The following is a 22,786-nucleotide window of genomic DNA, read 5'->3' as shown; positions in this document are numbered from 1 at the left end:
ATAGATATGAAGAGATTTATTTTAGGAATTGGCTCACACAGTTACAGAGGCTGAGAAGTCCCACAATCTGCCATCTGTGAACTGGAGAACCAGGACAGCTGATGGTATAATTCAGTCTGAATTCAAAGGCCTGAGAACCAGGGGGCTGATGGCATAAATCCTAGTCTGAGTGCAAAACCCAGAAGCTCTGATGTCAGAGAGCAGAAGAAGATGGATGTTTCAGCCCAAGAAGAGTGAGAAAGAATTTGTTCTCCCTCCACTTTTTTGTTCTATTTATTTATGCCGTCAATGGATTGGATGATGCCCACCTGCATGGTGAGGGCAATTGTCTTACTCAGTCTGCTGATTCAAGGGCTAATGTCTTCCAGAGACACCTCCACAGACACACCGCAAAATAGTGTTTGACCAGCTATGTGGGCATTGCTTAGCCAAGTCAAGTTGACGCAAAGTTAACTACCACAACAAACAACCATTAATGCGGATTTTTGGAAACATGTAGCAAACCTAGCCCTAACTGATACATTTCTAAATCATTTCAGAGCCTTTTGAGGACAAAATCTGAGAAAGACTCTAAACAGGAAGAGTGGCTGGGAAATATCCGTATAAAGTTTGGATAAGGACTGTCCTAATAGAATTTTCTTTTTCTCAAAGGAAAACGTCACTGTTGATCTGTTAATCATAGATTTGATGGTAAAGCCCAAAGAGTTAAGCATCAAAGGAAAAAAAAAGACACGAAACAAAGCAAAACAAAATAACAACAAAAGAAGACCCAGGAGAGAAAGCTCCTTTGCCACTACTGCGGCCTCCCTCTGTGTGGCGGGCGCTCAGTGAGGCCAGCCTTCCTCTCCGCCCACTTCTCACTCCATCCAGGTGAAGTGGAAGACAAATGGGGCTTGCTCAGCGGGGCTCTCTCTCTTCTCACTTCTTCCTCTTGGGAGTGCGCTGCCTGCAGGAAGCTGGCGTTCTCTCCTACTCCTCCAAGAAGAAAGTTTCCCTGGGTAGAGCCCGACTCAGTGACTGAGCTGGAAATTTGCTTAATTTAGTGTTCAGTTAGCTGACCCATTTGACTTTTCATCCTCCAAATTACACTTTTTTAGTAATAAAGGTGATATTTGTTTTATCTTTCCTTGCTCTTCCTTTTCTTTCTTTCTCAATTGTTCAGAACTGAGAGAGGGAAGAAGGCGGCTATCTTTTTTTGAGTCTCCTTCAGAAGGAAATCTTTGATGTAGACTCAAGAGTTTTGGGAATTGAGACTAGGCATAAAATTTTAGAGAGCTGGCAGGATAAAGAGAAAAAAGATTAATCATGCTCCTCTGCCCTCTGTAAGTACCCAGGCTTCAAACTAGTGCCAGTTGGGTGTGTCAGAGACCTGGCAGGATGTCCCAAACTGGGTAAAAGGAGGAGACACTAAAGAAGACACCAGGCTGGGCACAGTACCCGGAGGTCAGTAACAGAGGGGCAAAGTTACTGCCCCAGCCTGAAGGGGCGAGGGAGGGTCTGGTTACCAGAACCAGCTGCAGACAGAGCCTTGTGGAGGTGACTCCAAGATGGGAACCATGACTTTTGGTCAAGAGAAGCAGTCAGCCTTTGGCCAAGCTGCAGGAGGGAGCTGGAGACGTAAACATCCCCAAATCACTCTTCTTCCTCCCTGCATCCTCCTGCCAGTGCTCTTTATTGGCCAAACCCAATCAGAAGCAGAAGGTGCAAGAACTCATCGATGTAATGGGTACATGTCAACAGCTGGGAGAACACAGCAGGATCGAGAAAGGAGTGGTGTGGAATGGGAGGGACAAACAGAAGTTATTTGCATAGATATGCCAAAGGAGAGAAGCCTTCAATTGGATAAGAGGGTTTTTTTTTTTTCCTGAGGGAGATTGGCCCTGAGATAACAACTGTTGTCAATCTTTCTCTTTTTGTATGTGAGCTGCTGCACAGCATGGCCACTGACGAGTGGTGTAGGTCTGCACCGAGGAACCGAACCCAGACCACCACTGAAGCGGAGTGCGCTGAGCTTAACCACTAGGCCACTGGGGCTGGCCTGATAAGAGTTGTAAGATTAAAGTGGATTGCACATTTTAATTTTGAAATGAGGCTGTCTTTTAAATAAAAATGATTCAAAAATTGGCTAGACTGGGGGCCGGCCCCATGGCCGAGTGGTTGAAGTCCGCACGCTCTGCTTCAGCGGCCTGGGTTCACTGGCTTGGATCCCAGGTTCAGACCTATTCTACTCATCAGCCGTGCTGTGGAGCCATCCCACATGCAAAATAGAGGAAGACTGGCACAGATGTTAGCTCAGGGCTAATCTTCTTCAAGCAAAAAAAGAGAAGGATTTGCGACAGATGTTAGCTCAGGGGAAACTTCCTCAGAAAAAAAGAAATGGTTAGCCTCATATGACAAGTTATTCATGAGCAGAGAAGAAACTAGTCTACAGATTATGTCCAATGGGGAAAAAAATGGCTAAGGTTGATATATATTTGCACCTTACTGAATTGAGTTCATTCAACAAAATGGGTGCAAAGATGTACGTCAAGGGTTTCTTAAACTCAGCATTACTGATATTATGGGCCATATGCATGCCCGAGTTGTAATAACAAAAAATGTCTCCAGATGTTGTCAAGTGTCCTCTGGGACCAAATCACGCTAGCCTGGAAACCACTGAGTTATGTTGATAAATAGGGTTGAGGCCCTATGGTAATTGTGTGGGTCACTTTTTAATTTTCACTAGCCGTACCCTTTCTCTTCCCCTAAATATCATAGATAACTCCTTATGCTAATGTTCCACTTCACGAAGCACTCATTCTTTTAGCAACTAGTAAACCTGGAGGCAGGTGATAGGGTTTTCTGCTCAGCATGAAGGTTTTGTAGCTTTTGTAGTGTTTCTAAACTAAAAGAGAACTAAAAATTCTCTTCTCTCTTCTCCTCACCTGTCCTCTTCTCTTCTCTTCTTTTTCCCCCCCATGAACTCCTGCCCGAGCTAGCTTGAGAGAAAAAGAAATGAGCTGCTTAACCAAGCATTTGATATTCTAGCCCCATTACCCAGGTAGATGTGCAGTGGTGGAACAGCCTCCAAATGCAGTGTTTCTTTTCTGCAGCCCCTGCCCCTCAGCCAGGATGCTTAAATTATCTAAATGCCCACTGAAAAACCTCAAGGGAGCCTCTTGATGGACTGGGAATTGATCCAAAAATGCAAATTTTTTATTTCATTATACAAAAGAATGACCAAAGTTTCAGAGCCCCATTTTCACATGTGACTACCAACCTCCTAATTAAGACATTTGTGGTTACTAAAATTTAATATTCATAATCCAAAATTAGCACAAAGCATACTGAAGGCTCTGATTGAGCACGCTGATGATGTCTGAAGTGCACATGATGTCCAACAGCTGATATTCTTCCCCTTTGTTTACAAATTACTCTTGGCTTACCATCATTCTCATTTTCATTTACTGTCTGTTGTTGTTTTACTTTATTGTCAATGATATGAAGCCCTGTAAATTTGCATAATTTGGGCCTCATATCTATTGTTTAGGATTTAAGGTACGTATGTGCTGTGGTTCAACCACAAATTAACAATATTGAATGGCTAAAGCAAATGTATACATAATTTTCAATAAAAATTTGCGCTGGATGCTTCCTCTTTATTCATAACGGACTGCACGTTAACTCATGTTCTTTTAATAACAGCAAACAAATGGAGTAAACTGAGGATCAGATAAGATTTGAGCTTGTAGGGCACTGACTACAAAGCAAAGTACTTTTTAGAGGCTCATTGTCTTCTTTTAAAAAGTAAATGATTATTGTTTCACATGTGCTGCTTCCTGGTATTTATCTCCACTTTGTTTTTATTACTTTACCAGAAAGTGTGATTTTTGTGGGGTAAATAAAATGAGTCTTTTTTTCTCAACACATTTATTTCTTGAGCTGTTGAATACCTGGATTTCATTCTTTTGGCTCAATTGAGAACATTTTAACACATAAATTTTCATTTATTATTATAACAGATCATTTGCTGTCAACAGATCATATGTTATTTTTAGTGCTTTCTTGCCAAATTTTTTGTTGCCTAACTTTTTCTTTATAGGATAGAATCATGCTTCTCAGACAAGTGTATATGTTACTTTTTAAAGTAAATGTTTATGGAGTGTCTGCTGTTTACTCTGCACTGTTTTAGACTCATGAACTACACCAGTGAACAAAAGAGCTTGAGTCTTGTTTTCATGGACGAGACTTTGCATTCCAGTGGGAGAGAAAGATGATAAATAAGATAAGAAAAATAAATAATCTGTCAGGTGGTAAATGCCAAAATCATTAACAGTTTATTCTTTCATCAACAGTTATGAGAGGCCTGCTTCACACACTTTTGATGTTTTTCAGTATTTAATTTTCAGGAAGCACAGAAGTTAAAATGTTACCTTGTTTTCTTTGTCACGTCTTTACTGACGAGAGAGATTAAACTGTCTTTTCCTGTTGATTGACACATTCTTTTTATATGAACTGCCCATGTATGATTCCTTTGCTGTATTCCCTTTTGCTATTTTCCTTTTCCTTTATTTGTTCTTTATATCTTAAAGTAATTTGCTCTTTAATCGAAACAGCAGTTAAAAACCTCCCCAAAAATAAAAGTCCAGGACCAGATAGCTTCCCTGGTGAATTCTATCAAACATTCAAAGAAGACCTAATACCTATCCTTCTCAAACTCTTCCAAAAAATTGAAGAGGAGGGGAGGCTTCCTAACTCCTTCTACGAAGCAAACATTATCCTGATACAAAAACCAGACAAGGACAACACAGAAAAAACAAAATGACAGGCCAATATCACTGATGAAAATCGATGCAAAAATCCTCAACAAAATACTAGCAAATCAAATACAACAATACATCAAAAAGATCATACATCATGATCAAGTGGGTTTCATTCCAGGGATGCAGGGATGGTTCAACATCCGCAAATCTATCAACATGATACACCATATTAACAAAATGAAGAATAAAAATCACATGATCATCTCAATAGATGCAGAGAAAGCATTTGACAAGATAGAGCATCCATTTATGATAAAAACTTTAAATAAAATGAGTATAGAAGGAAAATACCTCAACATAATAAGGGCCATATATGACAAACCCACAGCAAATATCATTCTCAATGGAGAAAAACGGAAAGCTATCCCTCTAAGAACAGGAACCATACAACGATGCCCACTGTCACCACTCTTATTTAACATAGTATTGGAAGTCATAGCCAGAGCAATCAGGCAAGAAAAAAAAAATAAATAAAAGGGATCCACATTGGAAAAGAAGAAGTGAAACTGTCACTCTTTGCAGATGACATGATTTTATATCTAGAAAACCCTAAAGAGTCCACTAAAAAACTTTTAGAAATAATAAAGGATTACAGTTAAGTTGCGGGATACAAAATCAATGTACAAAAATCGGTTGCATTTCTATACCCTAACAATGAAGTAGCAGAAAGAGAAATCAAGAATACAATCCCATTTACAATTGCAACAAAAAGAATAAAATACCTAGGAATATACTTAACAAAAGAGGTGAAAGACCTGTACACCAAAAACTATAAGACATTGTTGAAAGAAACAGAAGAAGACACAAAGAAATGGAAAGATATTCCATGCTCTTGGATTGGAAGAATTAACATTGTTAAAATGTCCATACTTCCTAAAGCAATCTATAGATTCAACGCAATCCCGATCAAAGTTCCAACAACATTTTTTACAGAAATAGAACAAAGTATCCTAAAATTTGTATGGAACAACAAAAGACCACGAATAGCCAAAGGATTCCTGAGAAAAAAGAACAAAGCTGGAGGTATCACACTCCCCGGTTTCAAATTATGCTACAAAGCCATAGTAACCAAAACAGCATGGTACTGGCACAAAAACAGACACACAGATCAATGGAACAAAATTGAGAGCCCAGAAGTAAACCCACATGTTTATGGACAGCTAATATTCAACAAGGGAGCCAAGAGCATACGATGGAGAAAGGAGAGTCTGTTCAATAAATGGTGTTGGGAAAACTGGACAGCCACATGCAAAAGAATGAAAGTAGACCATTCCCTTACACCGTGCACAAAAATCAACTCAAAATGGGCTAAAGACTTGAATGTAAGACCAGAAACCATGAGACCTCTAGAAGAAAACATAGGCAGTACGCTCTATGACATTGGTCTGAGCAGCATATTTTCAAGTCCCATGTCTGACCAGGCAAGGGAAACAAAAGAAAAAAGTGAAAAAATGGGACTACATCAAACTCAAAAGCTTCTGCACGGCAAAGGAAACCATCAACAAAACAAAAAGACAACCTAACAATTGGGAGAAGATATTTGCAAACCACATATCAGATAAGGGGTTAATATGCAAACTATACAAAGAACTCATACAGCTCAACAACAAAAAAACCAACAATCCCATTAGAAAATGGGAAAAAGATCTGAACAGAGATTTCTCCAAAGAAGATATACAGATGGCCAATAGGCATATGAAAAGATGCTCAACATCATTAGCTATCAGGGAAATGCAAATCAAAACTACAATGAGGTATCACCTCACTCCGGTCAGAATGGCTATAATTAACAAGACAGGAAACAACAAATGTTGGAGAGGGTGTGGAGAGAAGGGAACCCTTGTACAGAGCTGGTGGGAGTGCAAACTGGTGCAGCCACTATGGAAAGCAGTTTGGAGTATCCTCAGAAAATTAAGGATAGATTTACCATATGATCCAGCTATTCCACTGCTGGGTATTTTTCCAAAGAACTTGAAAACACAAAGGCATAAAGATACTTGCACCTCTATGTTCATTGTGGCATTATACACAATAGCCAGGACTTGGAAGCAACCTAGGTGCCCATCAAGGGACGAATGGATAAAGAAGATGTGGTATTTATACACGATGGAGTACTACTCAGCCATAAGAAATGATGAAATCTGGCCACTTGTGACAACATGGATGGACCTTGAGGGTATTATGCTGAGTGAAATAAGTCAGAGGGAGAAAGTCAAATACCATATGATCTTACTCATAAGTAGAAGATAAAAACGACCAAAAAAAATCACATGGCATTGGAGATTGGACTGGTGGTTACCATTGGGGAAGGGGAGAGGGGGGAGGGCAAAAGGGGTGATTAGGGTCACATGTGAGGGGATGCGCTATAATTAGTGTTTGGGTGGTGAACATGATGTAATATATACAGAATTTGAAATATGATGTACATCCAAAAAAATAACAATTAAAAAAATTAAAAAAAGTAATTTGCTCTTTAAATCTCACATATTATAAATACTTTTCTTACTTTGTAATTTTTTAGTTTCTTATACTTTTTCTGCGATTAAAAAAATTGGTCAAATTTATTAGTTAGTTTTTTTCCCCCCTTTTTGGTGTTTCTAGGCTTTATACCAACCTTCTTCCCCTACTTCTTACAATTTCTTCTAGAATATATATATTATTATTTCTTTGTAACTAATATTTGGATCACTTTGAAGTTGATTTTGATATAATAAGTTAAATTTCCAATTTCATTTATTTTATAAAATTTTAGCCTAAGGGTCTAGTCTTTGGTCTCAATTTATCCCATGGTCCTGCATCTGCATTTCTTTACTGACCTGGTATTACCTATTTTTCATGTACTAAATCCCCATATGTATGAACATCTGTTTTTTGACTCTATTTTCAGTCATTAGTCTATCACTCTACAAAGCACCAAACTCTTTAATCAATTGTCATTTATTAACATTTTAAATACAGTTAGGTACAATCCCTCATTAATAATCTTTTTCGAGATGTCCGTGGAAATACTCTCTTGGTTATTTTTTAGAGAAACTTTACTCCTATTTCCTTATCTCCCTTTGCCATCCCTCAAGAAAACCATGTTAGGTCATTTTAGATAACATTGATCAATTTTTGAAGAACTGACATAGCTAAAATAACGTCTATTTACTCACAAACCAGATGTGTATTTCCATTTTTCATATTTTTTATGTTCCTTTGTTGGAGTTTTTGGTTTCTTCATAGAAGAATGTTTCTCACTAAAAATTTTCCAAGCTATTTTATTTATTTTGTTAATATTATAAAAGTTATCCTTTCTTCCTTTATTTTTTATCTGGTTATTTTTTAATAAAAAGTAATATAAAAGCTATTATGTTCCACATGTTCATTTCATCAGTAACATTTTAATTAATGTTATTATTTTTTCAAAAATTGTTTGATTGATTGTCTTATGTTTTCTAGGCATAAAACTTTAGAACAATAATATTTCCAAGTACAGATGTATTTTTCTTCTCCCAAACCTACAGTTACAGAATTCACTACCAGCCCTACCTGCCCACACTAAGAAAACTGAGTCATCCAATGAGTAAACAAAACAAAAGCTAGAAACAATGAAACAGAAGGAGCAAGATGCACAGTTTCTCAGTTGCAGAAAATAAATCAAGAGTGTGCTGGCCAGGAAGGAGCAAATGGTGTGGGTACAGGAGGGTTGGACATGTGGATAAGAGAGAAAGGAGAGGAAATTCATCAATACTTGGGGTTGGTTGGAGCACTTCCAGATTTTCCCCATCCTTTCAGTCTCCCCGCCTGAGAAGAGATGGGGTGACTTATCTAGATGGTAAATTTCAGAATTATAAATTAGACATGCTAGGCTCAGCACCTCTCTCTTCCTTTTGGGAATGAGCACTCCACAGGTGGCAGGACTTCCTCTCTGTTCTTCCCACTCCATGATCCTAAACTCTGGGTCCAGCAATACCTGTGAATGAGTAGGTGAGTCAGCCTGATCCTGGGTTAAGAGATCGAATGTACTTTCACACTGACATCTTCCCATGGAAACTTTACAAAAATAATGATGATATTTTGGTCTTCATTTGAGAATCCTTTATCTTAGATAACAACTTATTTAGAACCCAGACAGGAAAGAAGTGGAATTTGATTGGGCCTCTCAAATACCTGCACAAGAATTTAAGGTCCCTGAGGGCAGAGATTCCATCTTTTTTTGTATTCTCTCTCCAATAAGACAGCGGTTAAGAGTGAGAACTCTGAACTCAGACTAAATTGGTTTCACAATCTGGCTACACTATTTACAAACTCCCTCATGCGAGATAAGCTAAGCTTCTCCAACAGATCTCATTTTAATTGTGATAAAGCGTGCATGATAATAGTACCTACATAAAATTGTGCCTGTGGGAATAAACTAGATAACCTACGATAAAGTTTAGCACAGGGAGCTAAGTAAGCACTGCTTATTAAATGCTAAATATCGATAAAAGTTGGTGATTGTCAATGATACATGGGAGGTAAGAAATAAATATAGCCTTAAATGAATGTAATCTACTGAAAACAAGAGTGGACTAGTTATTAGGAAATTTGTGCCCTGGCATCTAGACTTGTGCAAGTACAAACATAATCTTCCAAAACAGAAAATCTTCAAACGGCCAAAAAAGATTTTTGTGAAAATCATGCTGCACAATTGTTCATGTATTCAGTAAATAAATTAACAAACAATTTGAATTTATCCCAGAAGTTCTAGGAGAGTTGATTATTAAGAAGTTTATAAATATAATATACTTGCTTAAGATATATTTTCTCTAGATTATATAGATACAACAAGATATTTTGTGTGTGTGTGTGTGCGTGTGTGTGTATCTCCTCTTTGGGATGCTCTCTGATCCTCTATCCCAATCATGAGGTTGACTAGATTCTCAGAGGAGCTCTAAGAGATCTGCCTATGCGATTGTGCCAGGGTCCCATGCCTGGGCATCAGTTCTATGTGAGTGGCCTGGCAAGGGGATCACTTCTGCTGACGGGCATGGTGGGATCAAGCAAGACTGAGCTGCCAGGATTGTGCTGATATGGTGATTTGGTATGACTCTCATTCACATGGGACAAATTGAGGGCTTTGGCTACCCATAGTGCAGCACAAATCCTTGAGTTTGAGCCTTAAGCAGGCATGGGCTGTTGCACATCTGTGTTGTGACCATGGTGCTGCCTCCAGCATACAGCACCCAGGAGTGGTGAGGGTGGCAGCAGGCATGCTTTGCCCTGTGCATCAGTCATCACTTGTACCTGAGGTGGTCACTCCCCTAATCTGCAAACTACACTTCATCTGTCAGGTAGCCCTCCTCATATGTCAGCTCCTTCCCAGGACTTTGAGACAGTTGATTCATAATGCCATCAGGCCCTTCTTACAGATTTCCTCTTTTGCCTGTAATTGATGTTGTGACATTGTGTTCTGCTTGGTTGGTCTTAAGCTGTGCCACAGGAAAAACAGCCATTCCTTGCAAGAATAGGACTGCTCTTCTCATTCCTCACACGGCCCCTCTTGCTGCTGCTGCTGCTATGTGGAAGACGGAAATGCAATCTACATGGAAAGAAATCACATTCTATAAATGCAGTGATCATAGCCTAAACTGCTCAAGAGAGAACATGATTGCAAGATGTGTTGTTTACATTTATGTTCTATATTTATATAAATAGACTTGAACATGACCAGAAATAGAATGATGCTTTAATTTTACCTGCATTCTCTGAATAAGACTTGCATTTTGTGGTCATCATCAATAAAGCAGAGTAACAATCTCTGAGAAGCTAGTGTTCACAGTGGAGGGATATACGTTGCAGCATCATGAGTAATGACAGAACCAGAATGAAATAAATGGTTTTAGGGAACTACACAGTCAAGAAGATCTATATCATTTCTCCATCATATCTGAAGGATATTTTCACTGGACAGAGTATTCTTGGCTTTGTAAGTTATTTTCTTCTGCCTTGCTGCCCTTAGTGTTTTTTCTCTGTCATTTACTTTTGCCAGCTTCACTACTCTATGCCTTATAGTAGGTCTTTTTACATTGATATAGTTAGGAAATCTATTGGCTTCTTTCACTTGCATTTCCAGCTCCTTACCCAGGTTTGGGAACTTCTCTGTTATTATTTCTTTGAATAAGCTTTCTGCTCCATTCTCCTTCTCATCTCTCTCTGGAATACCTATATTCCTTATGTTGCCTTTCCTAATTGAGTCAGATATTTCTCAGAGAATTTCTTCATTTCTTTTCAGTCTTAGTCCTCTCTCCTTGGCATCTGAAGCATTTCTATATTTCTGTCCTCAATATTGCTGATTTGTTTCTCCATAATATCAGCTCTATTGTTCAAGGAGTCCATATTCTTCTTTATCTCACCCATTGTGTTTTTCATCTTCAATATTTCTAATTGGTTCTTCTTTATAGTTTCAATCTCTTTTGTGAAGTAGCTCCTGAATTCATTGAACTGTCTATCTGCACTTTCTTTTAACTCGTTCAGTTTTTTCACGATAGCTATTTTGAATTCTCTCTCATTTAGATTATAGATTCCTTTGTCTTCAGGACTGAATTCTGGGTACTCATCATTTTCCTTCTGATGTGGTGATTTAATATATTTTTTCATACCGCTAGATGGTGTGGATTTCTGCTTCAGCCTGGTGGTAGTATTTGATTGCCACTTTCCCTGCTGCCACTTGTTGGGGGTCAAGAACTGTGTATTTTGAGCCTGTTCAGCATTCAGCTCATCTTCTATTCAGCTCTCCACTGCTGAACTGGGGCACCAGTCAGGGCTGAGGTGCACTTTCTTTCTCCTGTGTGATCTCAGGGGCTTCTTGCTCTGCCCTCATTATCTGCTCTCCTGGGCTGTTAACTTAATGAAGACACTCCCACCATAGCTAGCCACTTCTGTGTGGAGCTTTAACCTGGCCTATGAGGGACATTGGAGAGCAATGGTATTCCTGCAGAGGGCCACTCCCTTCCCCCTTTCCTCTCGGATCTGCCTATGGTCCCTGGGTTATCACCCTTGGGAGGAAAAGAAGCTTTCTCTTACCTTGTTCCACTTCCTCTGTGGGGGGAGGTGCTACAGCACCTCCACCTTCTGATGTACAACTGCGTGGGTCTCTCAATGTCTTTTGTGTTGTGTGGATGTCCTCTGTTGGAATATGAATGTCCTTTCATTGTATCTTAGCGGGGACAGTTTACAGGGAAAGCTCACTCCACCATGATGCTGATGTCACCCCTCCTGCTCCTTATTCTAAATCATTGATAAATCACTACCCTCATGTACCCATGAACTTTGTAATGCATTTTGGAGCTGCACAAAAGCATATTTTCCTGGGGTACCACACACCATAGGGGTGGACTTGAGTGCCAATATATTAATAAGTCAAATAAACAGATGTGATATGACTATCTCAATAAATATCAAAAAATATTTTTAAAAATTTGACATATTTGTTAAAATTGTAGTAAACAATTAAATTTGGAATATTTCCTTAACAAAATATGTGTTTTAGTCTCAGAGCTAACTTAATAATTAATGATGAAACATAAGAAGGTTTAGAGTTAAACAAATCTGTATTTGATCCAGTTTCTAGCACTTGCTGGTTTTTGGTTCCTGGAAATATTTACTATTAAAGCGTTAGTTTTCTTATCAGTAAAAATAAGTAAGGCAATCTTATCTATGTCATAGGATTGTTGTGACAGTTAAGTGAAATATCACTTGCAATACACTTAGGAAAGTGCCTGGAACATAGAAAGAAGTCAATAAAGAATTGTCTATTAAAACCACCATCATGCAAGCTGAGAAACAAGCTTATAAACAAAGGATAGGATATTCATAAGAAGAACCACACTATGTCAGTGAGTAAAGTTCTGAATAAGTTGAGAGACGCATAATCTAGGATGGCAAAACTAAATAAAATATTGTAAAGGCAGAGTTCTCTCCAATTTATTTTATATGTTTAAAGGAATTCTAATCCAAATTCCAAAGCATTTTTTAATTTAATAAAATTAATCTTCATATGAAATAGTATATAGGCTACAAAATCTTAAAGGATTTTGAAAAAGAAATGTAATAAGAAAGGCTAGGTCTGTCAAATAAGTAATTATATAATGCTCTAATAATTAAAACTGGGAAGTGTTCACATAAGAATTAACTGATAGGTAATAAAACTAAAGAGCTTAGAAACAAAATTTTTAGCTTGTGGAGATGTATAATCTACACGTAGATATATAGATATAGACATGAAGTCACCTCCCCAAACAGTGAAGATGTCGACTACTCAGTACACGAAATAACTGAATGCACAAAATAAAGTTGTAATTTCACTGCTCTGTATTATCCGGTAACTTCTGGATGTCTCAAAGACTAAATATAAAAGAATAAAACCATTGAAAAGAAAAGAAGAAGTAATTATCTAGGCACACATGCACATATGTGTGCAAACAAAGAGTGGAAGCATAAGGGAGAGACTGACACAGTGAAGACAGGAAACTGTTTGTGTTAAAAGATTGTAAACTAAAGTTTAAAAATCAAGAATCTCACTAACATGTAGTGCCTGGAACGTGGTGTGAGCTCAGTAAGAGCACAAGTCTTCATTTCAGTTAGTCGTGGCACATCCATATCACGGAGAATTTTTTTGGCAGCCATTGAAGTGATCTTTTAAATGGCTTTTGATTATTTTGAAAATAATTGTAATATGATAGTAACAATAAAAATCTCAAGAGATATAAAATTCATAATACGAGCCTAAATATATCAGACATTTAAAAAATAAAGGGAAATAAATAAAAATTTAACATCAGTTATCTTTGGGTGATTTAAATATTTTACTTTTGTGCTTTTCTGCATTTACAGAATAGGGTTTTTTAAAAGATGCTACAGTCAAGGTATATGTTAAGTTTATAAACTGATGATAGGTCTCTAATGATGACAAGAAAATTGGGAAGAGAAGATAGTTTTATTCAAATGGTAGAAGGTAGGAAATCTTTTTTCTTTTTTTTTAAAGAATTTTTCAGTTTTAAATACCTAGAGGGCTTTTAAATACACTTTTTTTCCTGATATATTGGAGACAGTGAGGGGAAGTTAATGTTGCAAATATAGTTGGCAGCTCCATACTAGTGAGAATTAAACCAATAAATCACATGGGACTCTGTGGGTAATCATTTCAGCTGGCAAGGATAGAGCACATAGTATTAAACTTTAGACCCACATTTACTTTTTGGGTCAAGGTTGACATATCAGGAAATGAAGTTTGGGCTATAAGCAGCATAAGAACATGATATTTTTTTTGAAGCTAGGGTAAGGGATATCCATGGAGAAACGCTTAGGCTATGTGGTAGAGAGTTCCAGAGAGTGATAATACCGAAGTTGTCATTAAATTTACCCAAGTCCTTGATGTGAGAAATTTCAGTTCATTGCTGATGACACAGATTGCAGAAGCATATGGAAGCAATTAGAGGAAAGTAAACGGAGACCGTGTGTACAGGCCGCACGTTTGTGGAGCTTGACTAGATAAAAGGAGTAATATAGGATGAGATCTAAAAGAGGCAATGAGGACTCTGCTATCTTCTTTCAGAGTTGAAGAAATATGAGCATGAAAGGAAAACAAAATTGATGCTTCTCTGGTGGAGAGGCAGGGGCAGGGGGAGTGAGTGAGAGCAGTGTCTCACTATGAGTGCATAGCAGGTTCTGTGGCAAGAGCTGAGGGGTTAGATTTCCAGATAAGAGGAGAACTCCTCTTCCGCTGAGATTAGGGGGAAGGAGGCTCTGATAGATGTAAAAATTCACCAGGAGACAGGCAGCTGAGATTGGGGGAGGAGTGTAGTATGTGCAGGCAAGGAGCGCTGGATCAGAAGATGAGACTAGCTCTCCATGAATTAGGTGTATGACCTGAGGACAAGCCCAATGTTTACCGGGCCTATTAACCTCACTGCGTCTGTTTCTCCTTGGATCAGTGGGGGTACAATGCATTCCATGTAATTTTCCATATAATAGGGAAAAATTCCATAAAATATGGAAAATCCCTTTAAAACTTGTAATGCATTCTTATAAACAGATGATGATTTTTATCATAAAATGAGGTGGGAAGAGGGCTAGATAAAGGCAGATAAAAGTTAAGAGTTTTGGGAGAAATTCATCATAAATTTCACTGCGGTGCTCCTGGCCTGAGAGAATGGAAGGAGCATAGGCAGCGGGTGGCCCTGACAGGAGCTTGTTAAATTCCTCTGACAATCCCCCAGGAATCTTGCTTTCTGAACATAATGCTTCTGATGAGCGTCTAACACGTTTGAGCTTAAAAATTCTTCTTGCACACTGTCTTCATTTACCAATGTAGATGATGTTTATCAGCCCCTTATTTAAAAACCTCTCTGAGGCTTCTCCCATGGTGGGCTTTTAGATTTACAGTGTTGGGTACTATGGAAATATCTTAGAATCTGGATGCACTGTGGGTCCGTGGGAACAGAAAGGTTCTCACGCGTTAAAATCTCCATAAAACATCTACAGCATTGTCTTAGGTTGCTTGGAGTAAGCGAATTCATATTCATAATGTATTGCATAATTATGAGATCCTGATTTTCATATTTCCCAGTGTGCCTTTTCAGCTCTGCTGTACTAGCAAATTAAAGGAGACGACACAACTTTACAAAATTAGACTGTTCTGTTTTGTATGTTGCAGTTTGACAGTACTCTATTTTTAATTTGTTCATCATTGATCCTAATAAAGACAAACTGTCATTGTAACCATTGCCTGGAATGTAATACATTAGTTTTATTGCCTCTATAACAGCTGCTCATGTGTCGCTTCCTCTGTCATTTAATGATGATGTGTCCTTTTCTACACGCAGTGCCAGAAAATCTGGGAGAGCTCACAGAACAGCTCTTCCATATGAACTGGATTAAGTAGAGAGAAATCTAATTGTATGTCATCATTGTTTTCTACTACTTAGAACATAAAGGGGACATGACATATAGAAAGAAGGCAAGGCACTTCATTATATGTGCTGAATAAGTGAAGAATAAATAGTACACTTTTTTATTAGCTTTACAATTTTTGCCTTTCACTTAAACTCTCTTGGCCTCAGTTTCCACACTTAGAGATTCAGAATGATAGAAACAGCCTTACCTGCCGCTGTGAGGCTCAAATGAGCAAATTTTCTGAACTTTGTTTCTCTAGCAAAGAGATGCAAGACTATTTTACATACCTGGGCAATATTTACGACAGTGCCTTAAATTTCAAATTAATGCATACAACAGCTGAAAATTTCATCTTTATCATTTAAAAATATTAGACTACCAAGAAAATTTTGCTTGTACGTCTGTACATATTTACAGGAATCTCCTGAGAGAACCATGTGATCTATTAGGATCTAAGTGTAGGATGTGATAGGCAACACGATGCCCAAGCTTAGATACAAAATAGGACAAAGAAAACTGGAGGTCTGGCCAGCAGTAGGTCGTTAAAGTGGGGTGCAAGGTTTCCTTCTTCCTGAGAGTCTCTTTTTTCCCAAGATTTCTCTGTAATGATCAAATGTACTGCTCAAACTTCCTTCTAGGGGGCAGCAGTGCTCTGGAATTTTGCCAATAGTCCTCTGTCTCTCTTTAAACTTAGTTGAGTCACTCAAGTCTTCTCCAAAGAAGCAAAGCTAAAGCAAGTAAATGTGCGCATATTATTGTCAGATACTGACACTAGAAAAAGGTAACAGTCTACCTGTTAGAAGGAAGAGTTGACGCAGGGCGTTTATAAAGAAAACATCATAAAATGGTACAGTTAAGAGAAACTAATATATTACAAAAGACTGTACAGAGGAGAGAAGGCTTCATTTCACTATTGAATATGTAGAGTTTATTTTTACTATCATACTTAATACATGCTTCATTGAATTAAAATCAAGGTTATTAGGGATAAATGTGTGCTTATTTAAACAATAAAAATTTGAAATATGGGTTCTTAAGTATGCAAGAATTAAAATCTGCTGAACAAAACACTTTCCCAAGAAAGGTGATAATAATTTTTGGAGGAAATGCAAATAGACCTAACTCTGACTTGGGCTTTCTTGAATTTGCTTCGATTCATTAGAAACATGTATTGCATTGATGATTTTCATTGTGAATGGATTTGGATTTTACAAAACAACTCAAAAGACTGAGCAGAAATTAGTTCACCACTCTTGGCTCCTCTGCTGGTCCTCTACTGGTTGAGACACTAACCATAGTAAATCTTGACAGCAGATTATACATAAATTTTTATTTCTTATCTGGCCACATTCAATTACATCTCTCATTATAGGGAGCTTATTAAAATGTTTGGAAAGTTTTACTGTTTTGTATTATGATCTTTTTTATCATTATCTTTTAGACCTTGGTCCCAAACTCTGGGACTAGGGCCTTGGGTATTGGAGGCATGTTGACTCAGATGACGGCATCCAGCAGGAGGAATATGGTGGCTCTATCATCACTATGAAAAATTAACCCATAACATCTTTCCTTTCCTTACATCATTATTATCCGGGTGGAAGAGGAACATGTTCACTTTACCTCTAATTTGCAAGCAAGTCTTCTCTTCATGCTAATTTGTCCTGAATTTTTATTTAATGATACTTCATGATTATGATGGGGGTTAGGAGAAGAAAAAAAATATTATTTGCCAAGGGCTTTGAACTGTTCTGAAATAACTTCCCTTGTTATAACATTAGAGAGGAACCTTGCTTAATTGTCATTATTTTGCAGAATATATAGTACTGACATTTTCCCTTTCTCCAAGGGAGATAAGTAATAGACCAAGTGGGAAAAATTCTTCTCTGGGTTATATATAACTCTTAATTTTTTTCACCAAGTTCTTACTCATCACTCTTAATTGGCAAATCTTAGAGCTATGAAAAAAATACATTGCAACTAATCATTTAATGAGATTTAATATCATTTATCTAGGACATATTCACTTTTTAACAGCTTTGTTTTCTTAACATTTGGTGAAAAAGTGCAATTATTACTGGAGGAATTTAAATAGCCTTCAAACATGCTGTTCTTTTTTTTACATTTCTTTGTCACTTATTTAAGAATATTTTATGTGCAATTGATACAACGTGGGTGACACTTTTAAGATAAATTCAGAAATGACCCTGTGGGATCAACCACTAGAAATGAAATGTGCATTTCTGACACAGTGACATGAATGACTGCCGCTGTCATCACAGCCTCCTCTTTTATTAGGTTTTTTTATTAATTAAATGTAAAGTGTACCATTGGCCTTATAAAAGTGCTCATCTATTTCCTTTAATTTCAAATAGATTGAAAGTGAGATTTGATGTAAATTAAATACTTAGAATTTATGGGGATTTTAATTGCAAACAACATTTCAGTGGTGAGCATGTATATGGCTCTTAGTTCTGTTTGGTAATAAACATGTTATTGAAAAATGACAAGACAAAAAATAAATCACTTGAAGAGAAGGACAGCAGCATGGGCTCTATTGTCTGTGCATAGCTTGAATCCCGGCCAGCTAGGGGTGGAGCAGAGGAGAGCTCAACAGTGCAGGAGCTCTGTGGTGAGTTTTAAACTTTCACAGTGATATCTGGAAATTTCGCTTTTATTTTGAAAATGTGAATGGGATTAGGAACGTAACAATAAAAATGTTATTGCAAAAAACTGTAGTTTAAGAAATCACCATCAGGACTAGTCAGTTTAATGGAAATACTTTGGTATCATATTCTGCAAAGATGATTTTGTCTGTCTATCTTCAAACTGAATTTAGGATAGTTGAGTAACTGACATCCAAGAGGTCCCCAGAAGGTTCACATTTGATTATTTATTATCTTAACTACAGCTTGTTGCAAAAAAGGGCCATCTTCTGTGGCGACCTGTAGCATGGGTATTTTCCAATTAGCATCTTTGCATGTTCTCCTCTGGCACGAGTGGGGTTCAGCCTTGTCACACTGGGCTTTTAAGGGGAACTCTATCTTTGCAGCCCAGGCTCCATGTGACAAGATTAAATTGGCACACTTTACTGTATAGCTCTTGTGTTGCTGGCAGTGCTAGCCTGGCTGATACCTCTGAGGGAAGGCTCAGCTGTCACTCAGTGACCCATTAACACTACTGTTCCATCCTGCAGTGTCATTTTTCTCATTCTCATGGAGATATCACTCCCTGGAGACCTCCAGTACCTGCAGGAATGAAAGAGAACAGCAGAGACAGGCTAACTATCAAAGAGGGTGCAAACACCACAGCCAGACCACGGGCTCCAACAGCGAAATTTTAAACTCAGTGAAAAGATGAGGCCTATTATGATGGCTGGGTTGGGAGGCGGGAGGAGGATCGAGTTTTAAGCGATATCATAATTTTTTAACAAGCTATTTTCTTCTTCCTGCCTATCAAAAGAAGAGTCCAAAATAACACTAGCAACTAGATATAAGAAGGCAGCTGCTTTGAACACGTCATAGGGAAATGTGGGTAAAACTTTATTTATAAACAGGGATTTTGTAGTATTTTATTTGTACGTTTATTTACAAACAGGCAATGGGTATACAACAGAGCGTGCGTTAAGATGAATTGCTAGTGGTCTAAACAGAACAGGATTGCTGATCAGGGTTGGCTTATTGGGGTAGAAAATCACCTTCCCAGGAAAAGCACAAAATAGGAAAATGATAAGCGATCTTTGTAACCCTAGCCCTCGGTCTTTTCTTGTCCCAGGGTTGAACTGTTACCAGCAGTTTAAGCAAACTCTATTGCTCTCTTTCAGTCCAAATTGTATATTGTTTAATGGGTCACTTTATAAGAAGACACACTTCCTAACGTTTACTATATAAAGAGGTATTATCAGAACATGCTTCTCGATTTCTCCGACTACGACTGGTTCCATTTAGATTGATATAAAAGCAAAAACCAAAGCCACCCGAATCTTGATGTCTTCTTTGGAAACCCTATGGAAATCCTATGAAGATATTATAGGAAAAGATTTTTAAAAAAGCAAATTAATCAGAAAATAGGGATAAAACTGCACAGGATTCAGGATTATAAGAAGGCGTAAGGAAAGGTGCCATAGCAAAAACTTAGCTGTTACTGCAGTCTGTGTCTCGGCCCAGCCTCCAATTCCCCACCCCAGGGAAAGCTTACTATTGGCTTTAGACTGTTATTCTCAGCCTGGCGTTTGTATACCATCACCTGCCCTGCCACCCGCCTCAGGTGACACAGACGCTAGAAGCCAGAAGACAAATGTGGCATATTTTTCTGGAGCACCAACTTTACTTTAAAAAGCATTTTGTTTCGTTTAAGTTAAATATTTAAATTACAAATAATTTTTTACACTAAAATAAATGTATACTATGGAGTATGATAAAGCATTTATTCATATTAAAAAAAAAAAAGACTTTAAAGAGATATTGGTAAGATTTTCTTGGGCCTAACCCATCAGAACTGCTGTGTGCCTTTGGGACTCTGTCTGTTCCTCAGTCCCACTGATCCAGCTTCAGAAGCGCCGCTCTAGCGTTTGGCCGGGAAAAGGGACTTGAGATGGTGATGGCGCTAATTTAGATCAGGGTATATAGTTCAGCCAAGTCTTCCAGCAAAAGAAACAACCTGTATTTTAATTTTACAGTTGGAAGGCACTGTAAGAATCAATTAATGCAGGCTGGCGGCCCGTGATGCAGCGGCATGACGTGGCCTCTGTCACCAACGCCCCCATTGTGGCGCCGCGTGCGTTCAGCCTGAGGGACACGCAGAAGGTCGGCGGGGTCGCCCTGGCAGTTTGCCTTGTTGGCGGTTGCGGCTGCCCTGGACTTCACTCCATGAAGAAGATGCTCGCTGCCGCCGTCTCCCGCGTGTTGGGAGGAGGGGCCCAGAAGCCCGCTAGCAGAGTGCTGGTGGCGTCCTGTAACTATTCAAATGATGCCACATTTGAAATTAAGAAATGTGATCTTCATCGGTTGGAAGAGGGTCCGCCTGTCACAGCAGTGCTCACCCGGGAGGATGGGCTCCAGTACTACAGGATGATGCAGACTGTTCGCCGAATGGAATTGAAGGCAGATCAGCTGTATAAACAGAAATTTATTCGTGGTTTCTGCCACTTGTGTGATGGTCAGGAAGCTTGTTATGTGGGCCTTAAGGCCGGGGCAAATCCCTCCGATCACGCGATCACAGCCTATCGGGCTCACGGCTTATGCTACGCTTACGGACTTTCTGTGCAATCAATTCTTGCAGAGCTGACTGGACGAAGAGGAGGTTGTGCTAAAGGAAAAGGAGGATCGATGCATATGTACGGCAGGAACTTCTATGGGGGCAACGGCATTGTTGGTGCTCAGGTACCCCTGGGAGCTGGTGTTGCTCTGGCCTGTAAATATAAGGGAAGCAATGAGGTCTGTTTGACTCTGTATGGGGATGGTGCTGCTAATCAGGGTCAGATATTTGAAGCTTATAATATGGCAGCTTTGTGGAAATTACCTTGTATTTTCATCTGTGAGAATAATCGCTATGGAATGGGAACAGCTATTGAGAGAGCATCAGCCAGCACTGACTACTACAAGAGAGTCAATTTTATCCCTGGACTAAGGGTAGATGGAATGGATGTCCTATGTGTTCGAGAGGCAACTAAGTTTGCAGCTGACTACTGTAGATCTGGAAAGGGACCCATAGTGATGGAGCTGCAGACATACCGTTATCATGGGCATAGTATGAGTGATCCTGGAATCAGTTATCGTACCAGAGAGGAAATTCAGAACATAAGAAGTAAGAGTGATCCCATTATGCTTCTCAAAGATAAAATGTTGAACAACAAGCTTTCCAGTATTGAAGAATTGAAAGAAATTGATGTTGGAGTGAGGAAAGAAATTGATGATGCAGCCCAGTTTGCTACAACTGATCCAGAGCCACCACTGGAAGAATTAGGCCATCATGTCTACAACAATAATCTACCTTTTGAAGTTCGTGGTACAAATCAGTGGATCAAGTTTAAGTCCATCAGTTAAAGGAAGACTGTATGTAAATTATTTTTCGTCCTTCAAAGCACCATTCATGGTCAACTTGAGGACACTGTGTGACCGATTTCGTTAAGGGAGAATAAAACTCATAAAACAAAAGGCTTGTAAACTTTTATTGAAAGAAATTGAGATGATTAAAAGATTGCTAAAAGAGATTATTGAGAGATGTACACTCAATTGAAAGAGATGTTACATTCAGTTGTATGTTGTTGCATCAAAAGATACTAGACAGTTCATCATTTAGTGTTGTTAAAAGATAAACTGAGTCACATTAAAATTTTCAAGAGTTTATTTGATCACACAATTAGGCAGTGCCAAACCAAAGGTGGTTAGGAGTACTCCACTGACAGGAGCTAGGGTAGAGGGTTTTATTAAAAAGCAAAGCAAGGAAATTATTTGACAGGCTATAGCTTAAGCAGTTGCCTTTTGGGAAAGCCTAGTTGGCTGTTTGTGATTGGTTGTTCTCTACATTTTTTTGCTGAGGAGGATTCACCCTGAGCTAATATCTGTTGCCAATCTTCCTCTTTTTTGCTTGAGAAAGATTATCCCTGAGCTAACATCTGTGCCGATCTTCCTCTTATTTTGTGTGTGAGTCACTGCCACAGCATGGCTGCTGATGAGTGGTGTAGGTCCGTGCCTGGGAACTGAACCCGGGTTGCCAAATTGCAGCACACTGAACTCAACCACTAGGCCACAGGGCTGGCCCCATGTGATTGGTTGTTCTTAAGTTTCATTTTCTTGGCTTGAGTACGTTGACTCTGGCTTAAGTTTCTGGTTTGCTTATGCAGGCTACCAAGGCATTGGAGCCACCATAGTCTGATGTTTTTCTTGTTTAATTACTTAAACAGTGTGAATATCTTACAGATTAAGTTTATATGAGTCTAAAACAGGAAAAACAGGGAATTATTTAACTTCCCAAGTTATTTGCTATAATAATTGTATTTGATTTTCCTTTATATTACTTTAGTAAATACTCTTATTTAAAGGAAAAATAGTTCTTTGATTCCTGCTCCA

The 22,786-nt window shown here is 38.5% G+C and overlaps 1 protein-coding gene across 1 annotated transcript; it reads left to right on the top strand.

Annotated features, from left to right (window-relative positions):
* Positions 1-20,584: 20,584 nt before the first annotated feature.
* PDHA2 (pyruvate dehydrogenase E1 subunit alpha 2) lies at positions 20,585-21,760 on the top strand. The gene is made up of 2 exons (XM_070506575.1): positions 20,585-21,097; positions 21,191-21,760. Exons 1-2 carry the CDS (start codon positions 20,585-20,587, stop codon positions 21,758-21,760), a joined length of 1,083 nt encoding a protein of 360 aa, XP_070362676.1.
* Positions 21,761-22,786: the final 1,026 nt, after the last annotated feature.

Source organism: Equus asinus, chromosome 3, assembly GCF_041296235.1.
Source record: "Equus asinus isolate D_3611 breed Donkey chromosome 3, EquAss-T2T_v2, whole genome shotgun sequence".
In the NCBI taxonomy this organism is placed as follows: domain Eukaryota; kingdom Metazoa; phylum Chordata; class Mammalia; order Perissodactyla; family Equidae; genus Equus; species Equus asinus.
Note: the sequence above shows the minus strand (reverse complement) of the source record. Positions and strands in the feature narration are given on the sequence as shown.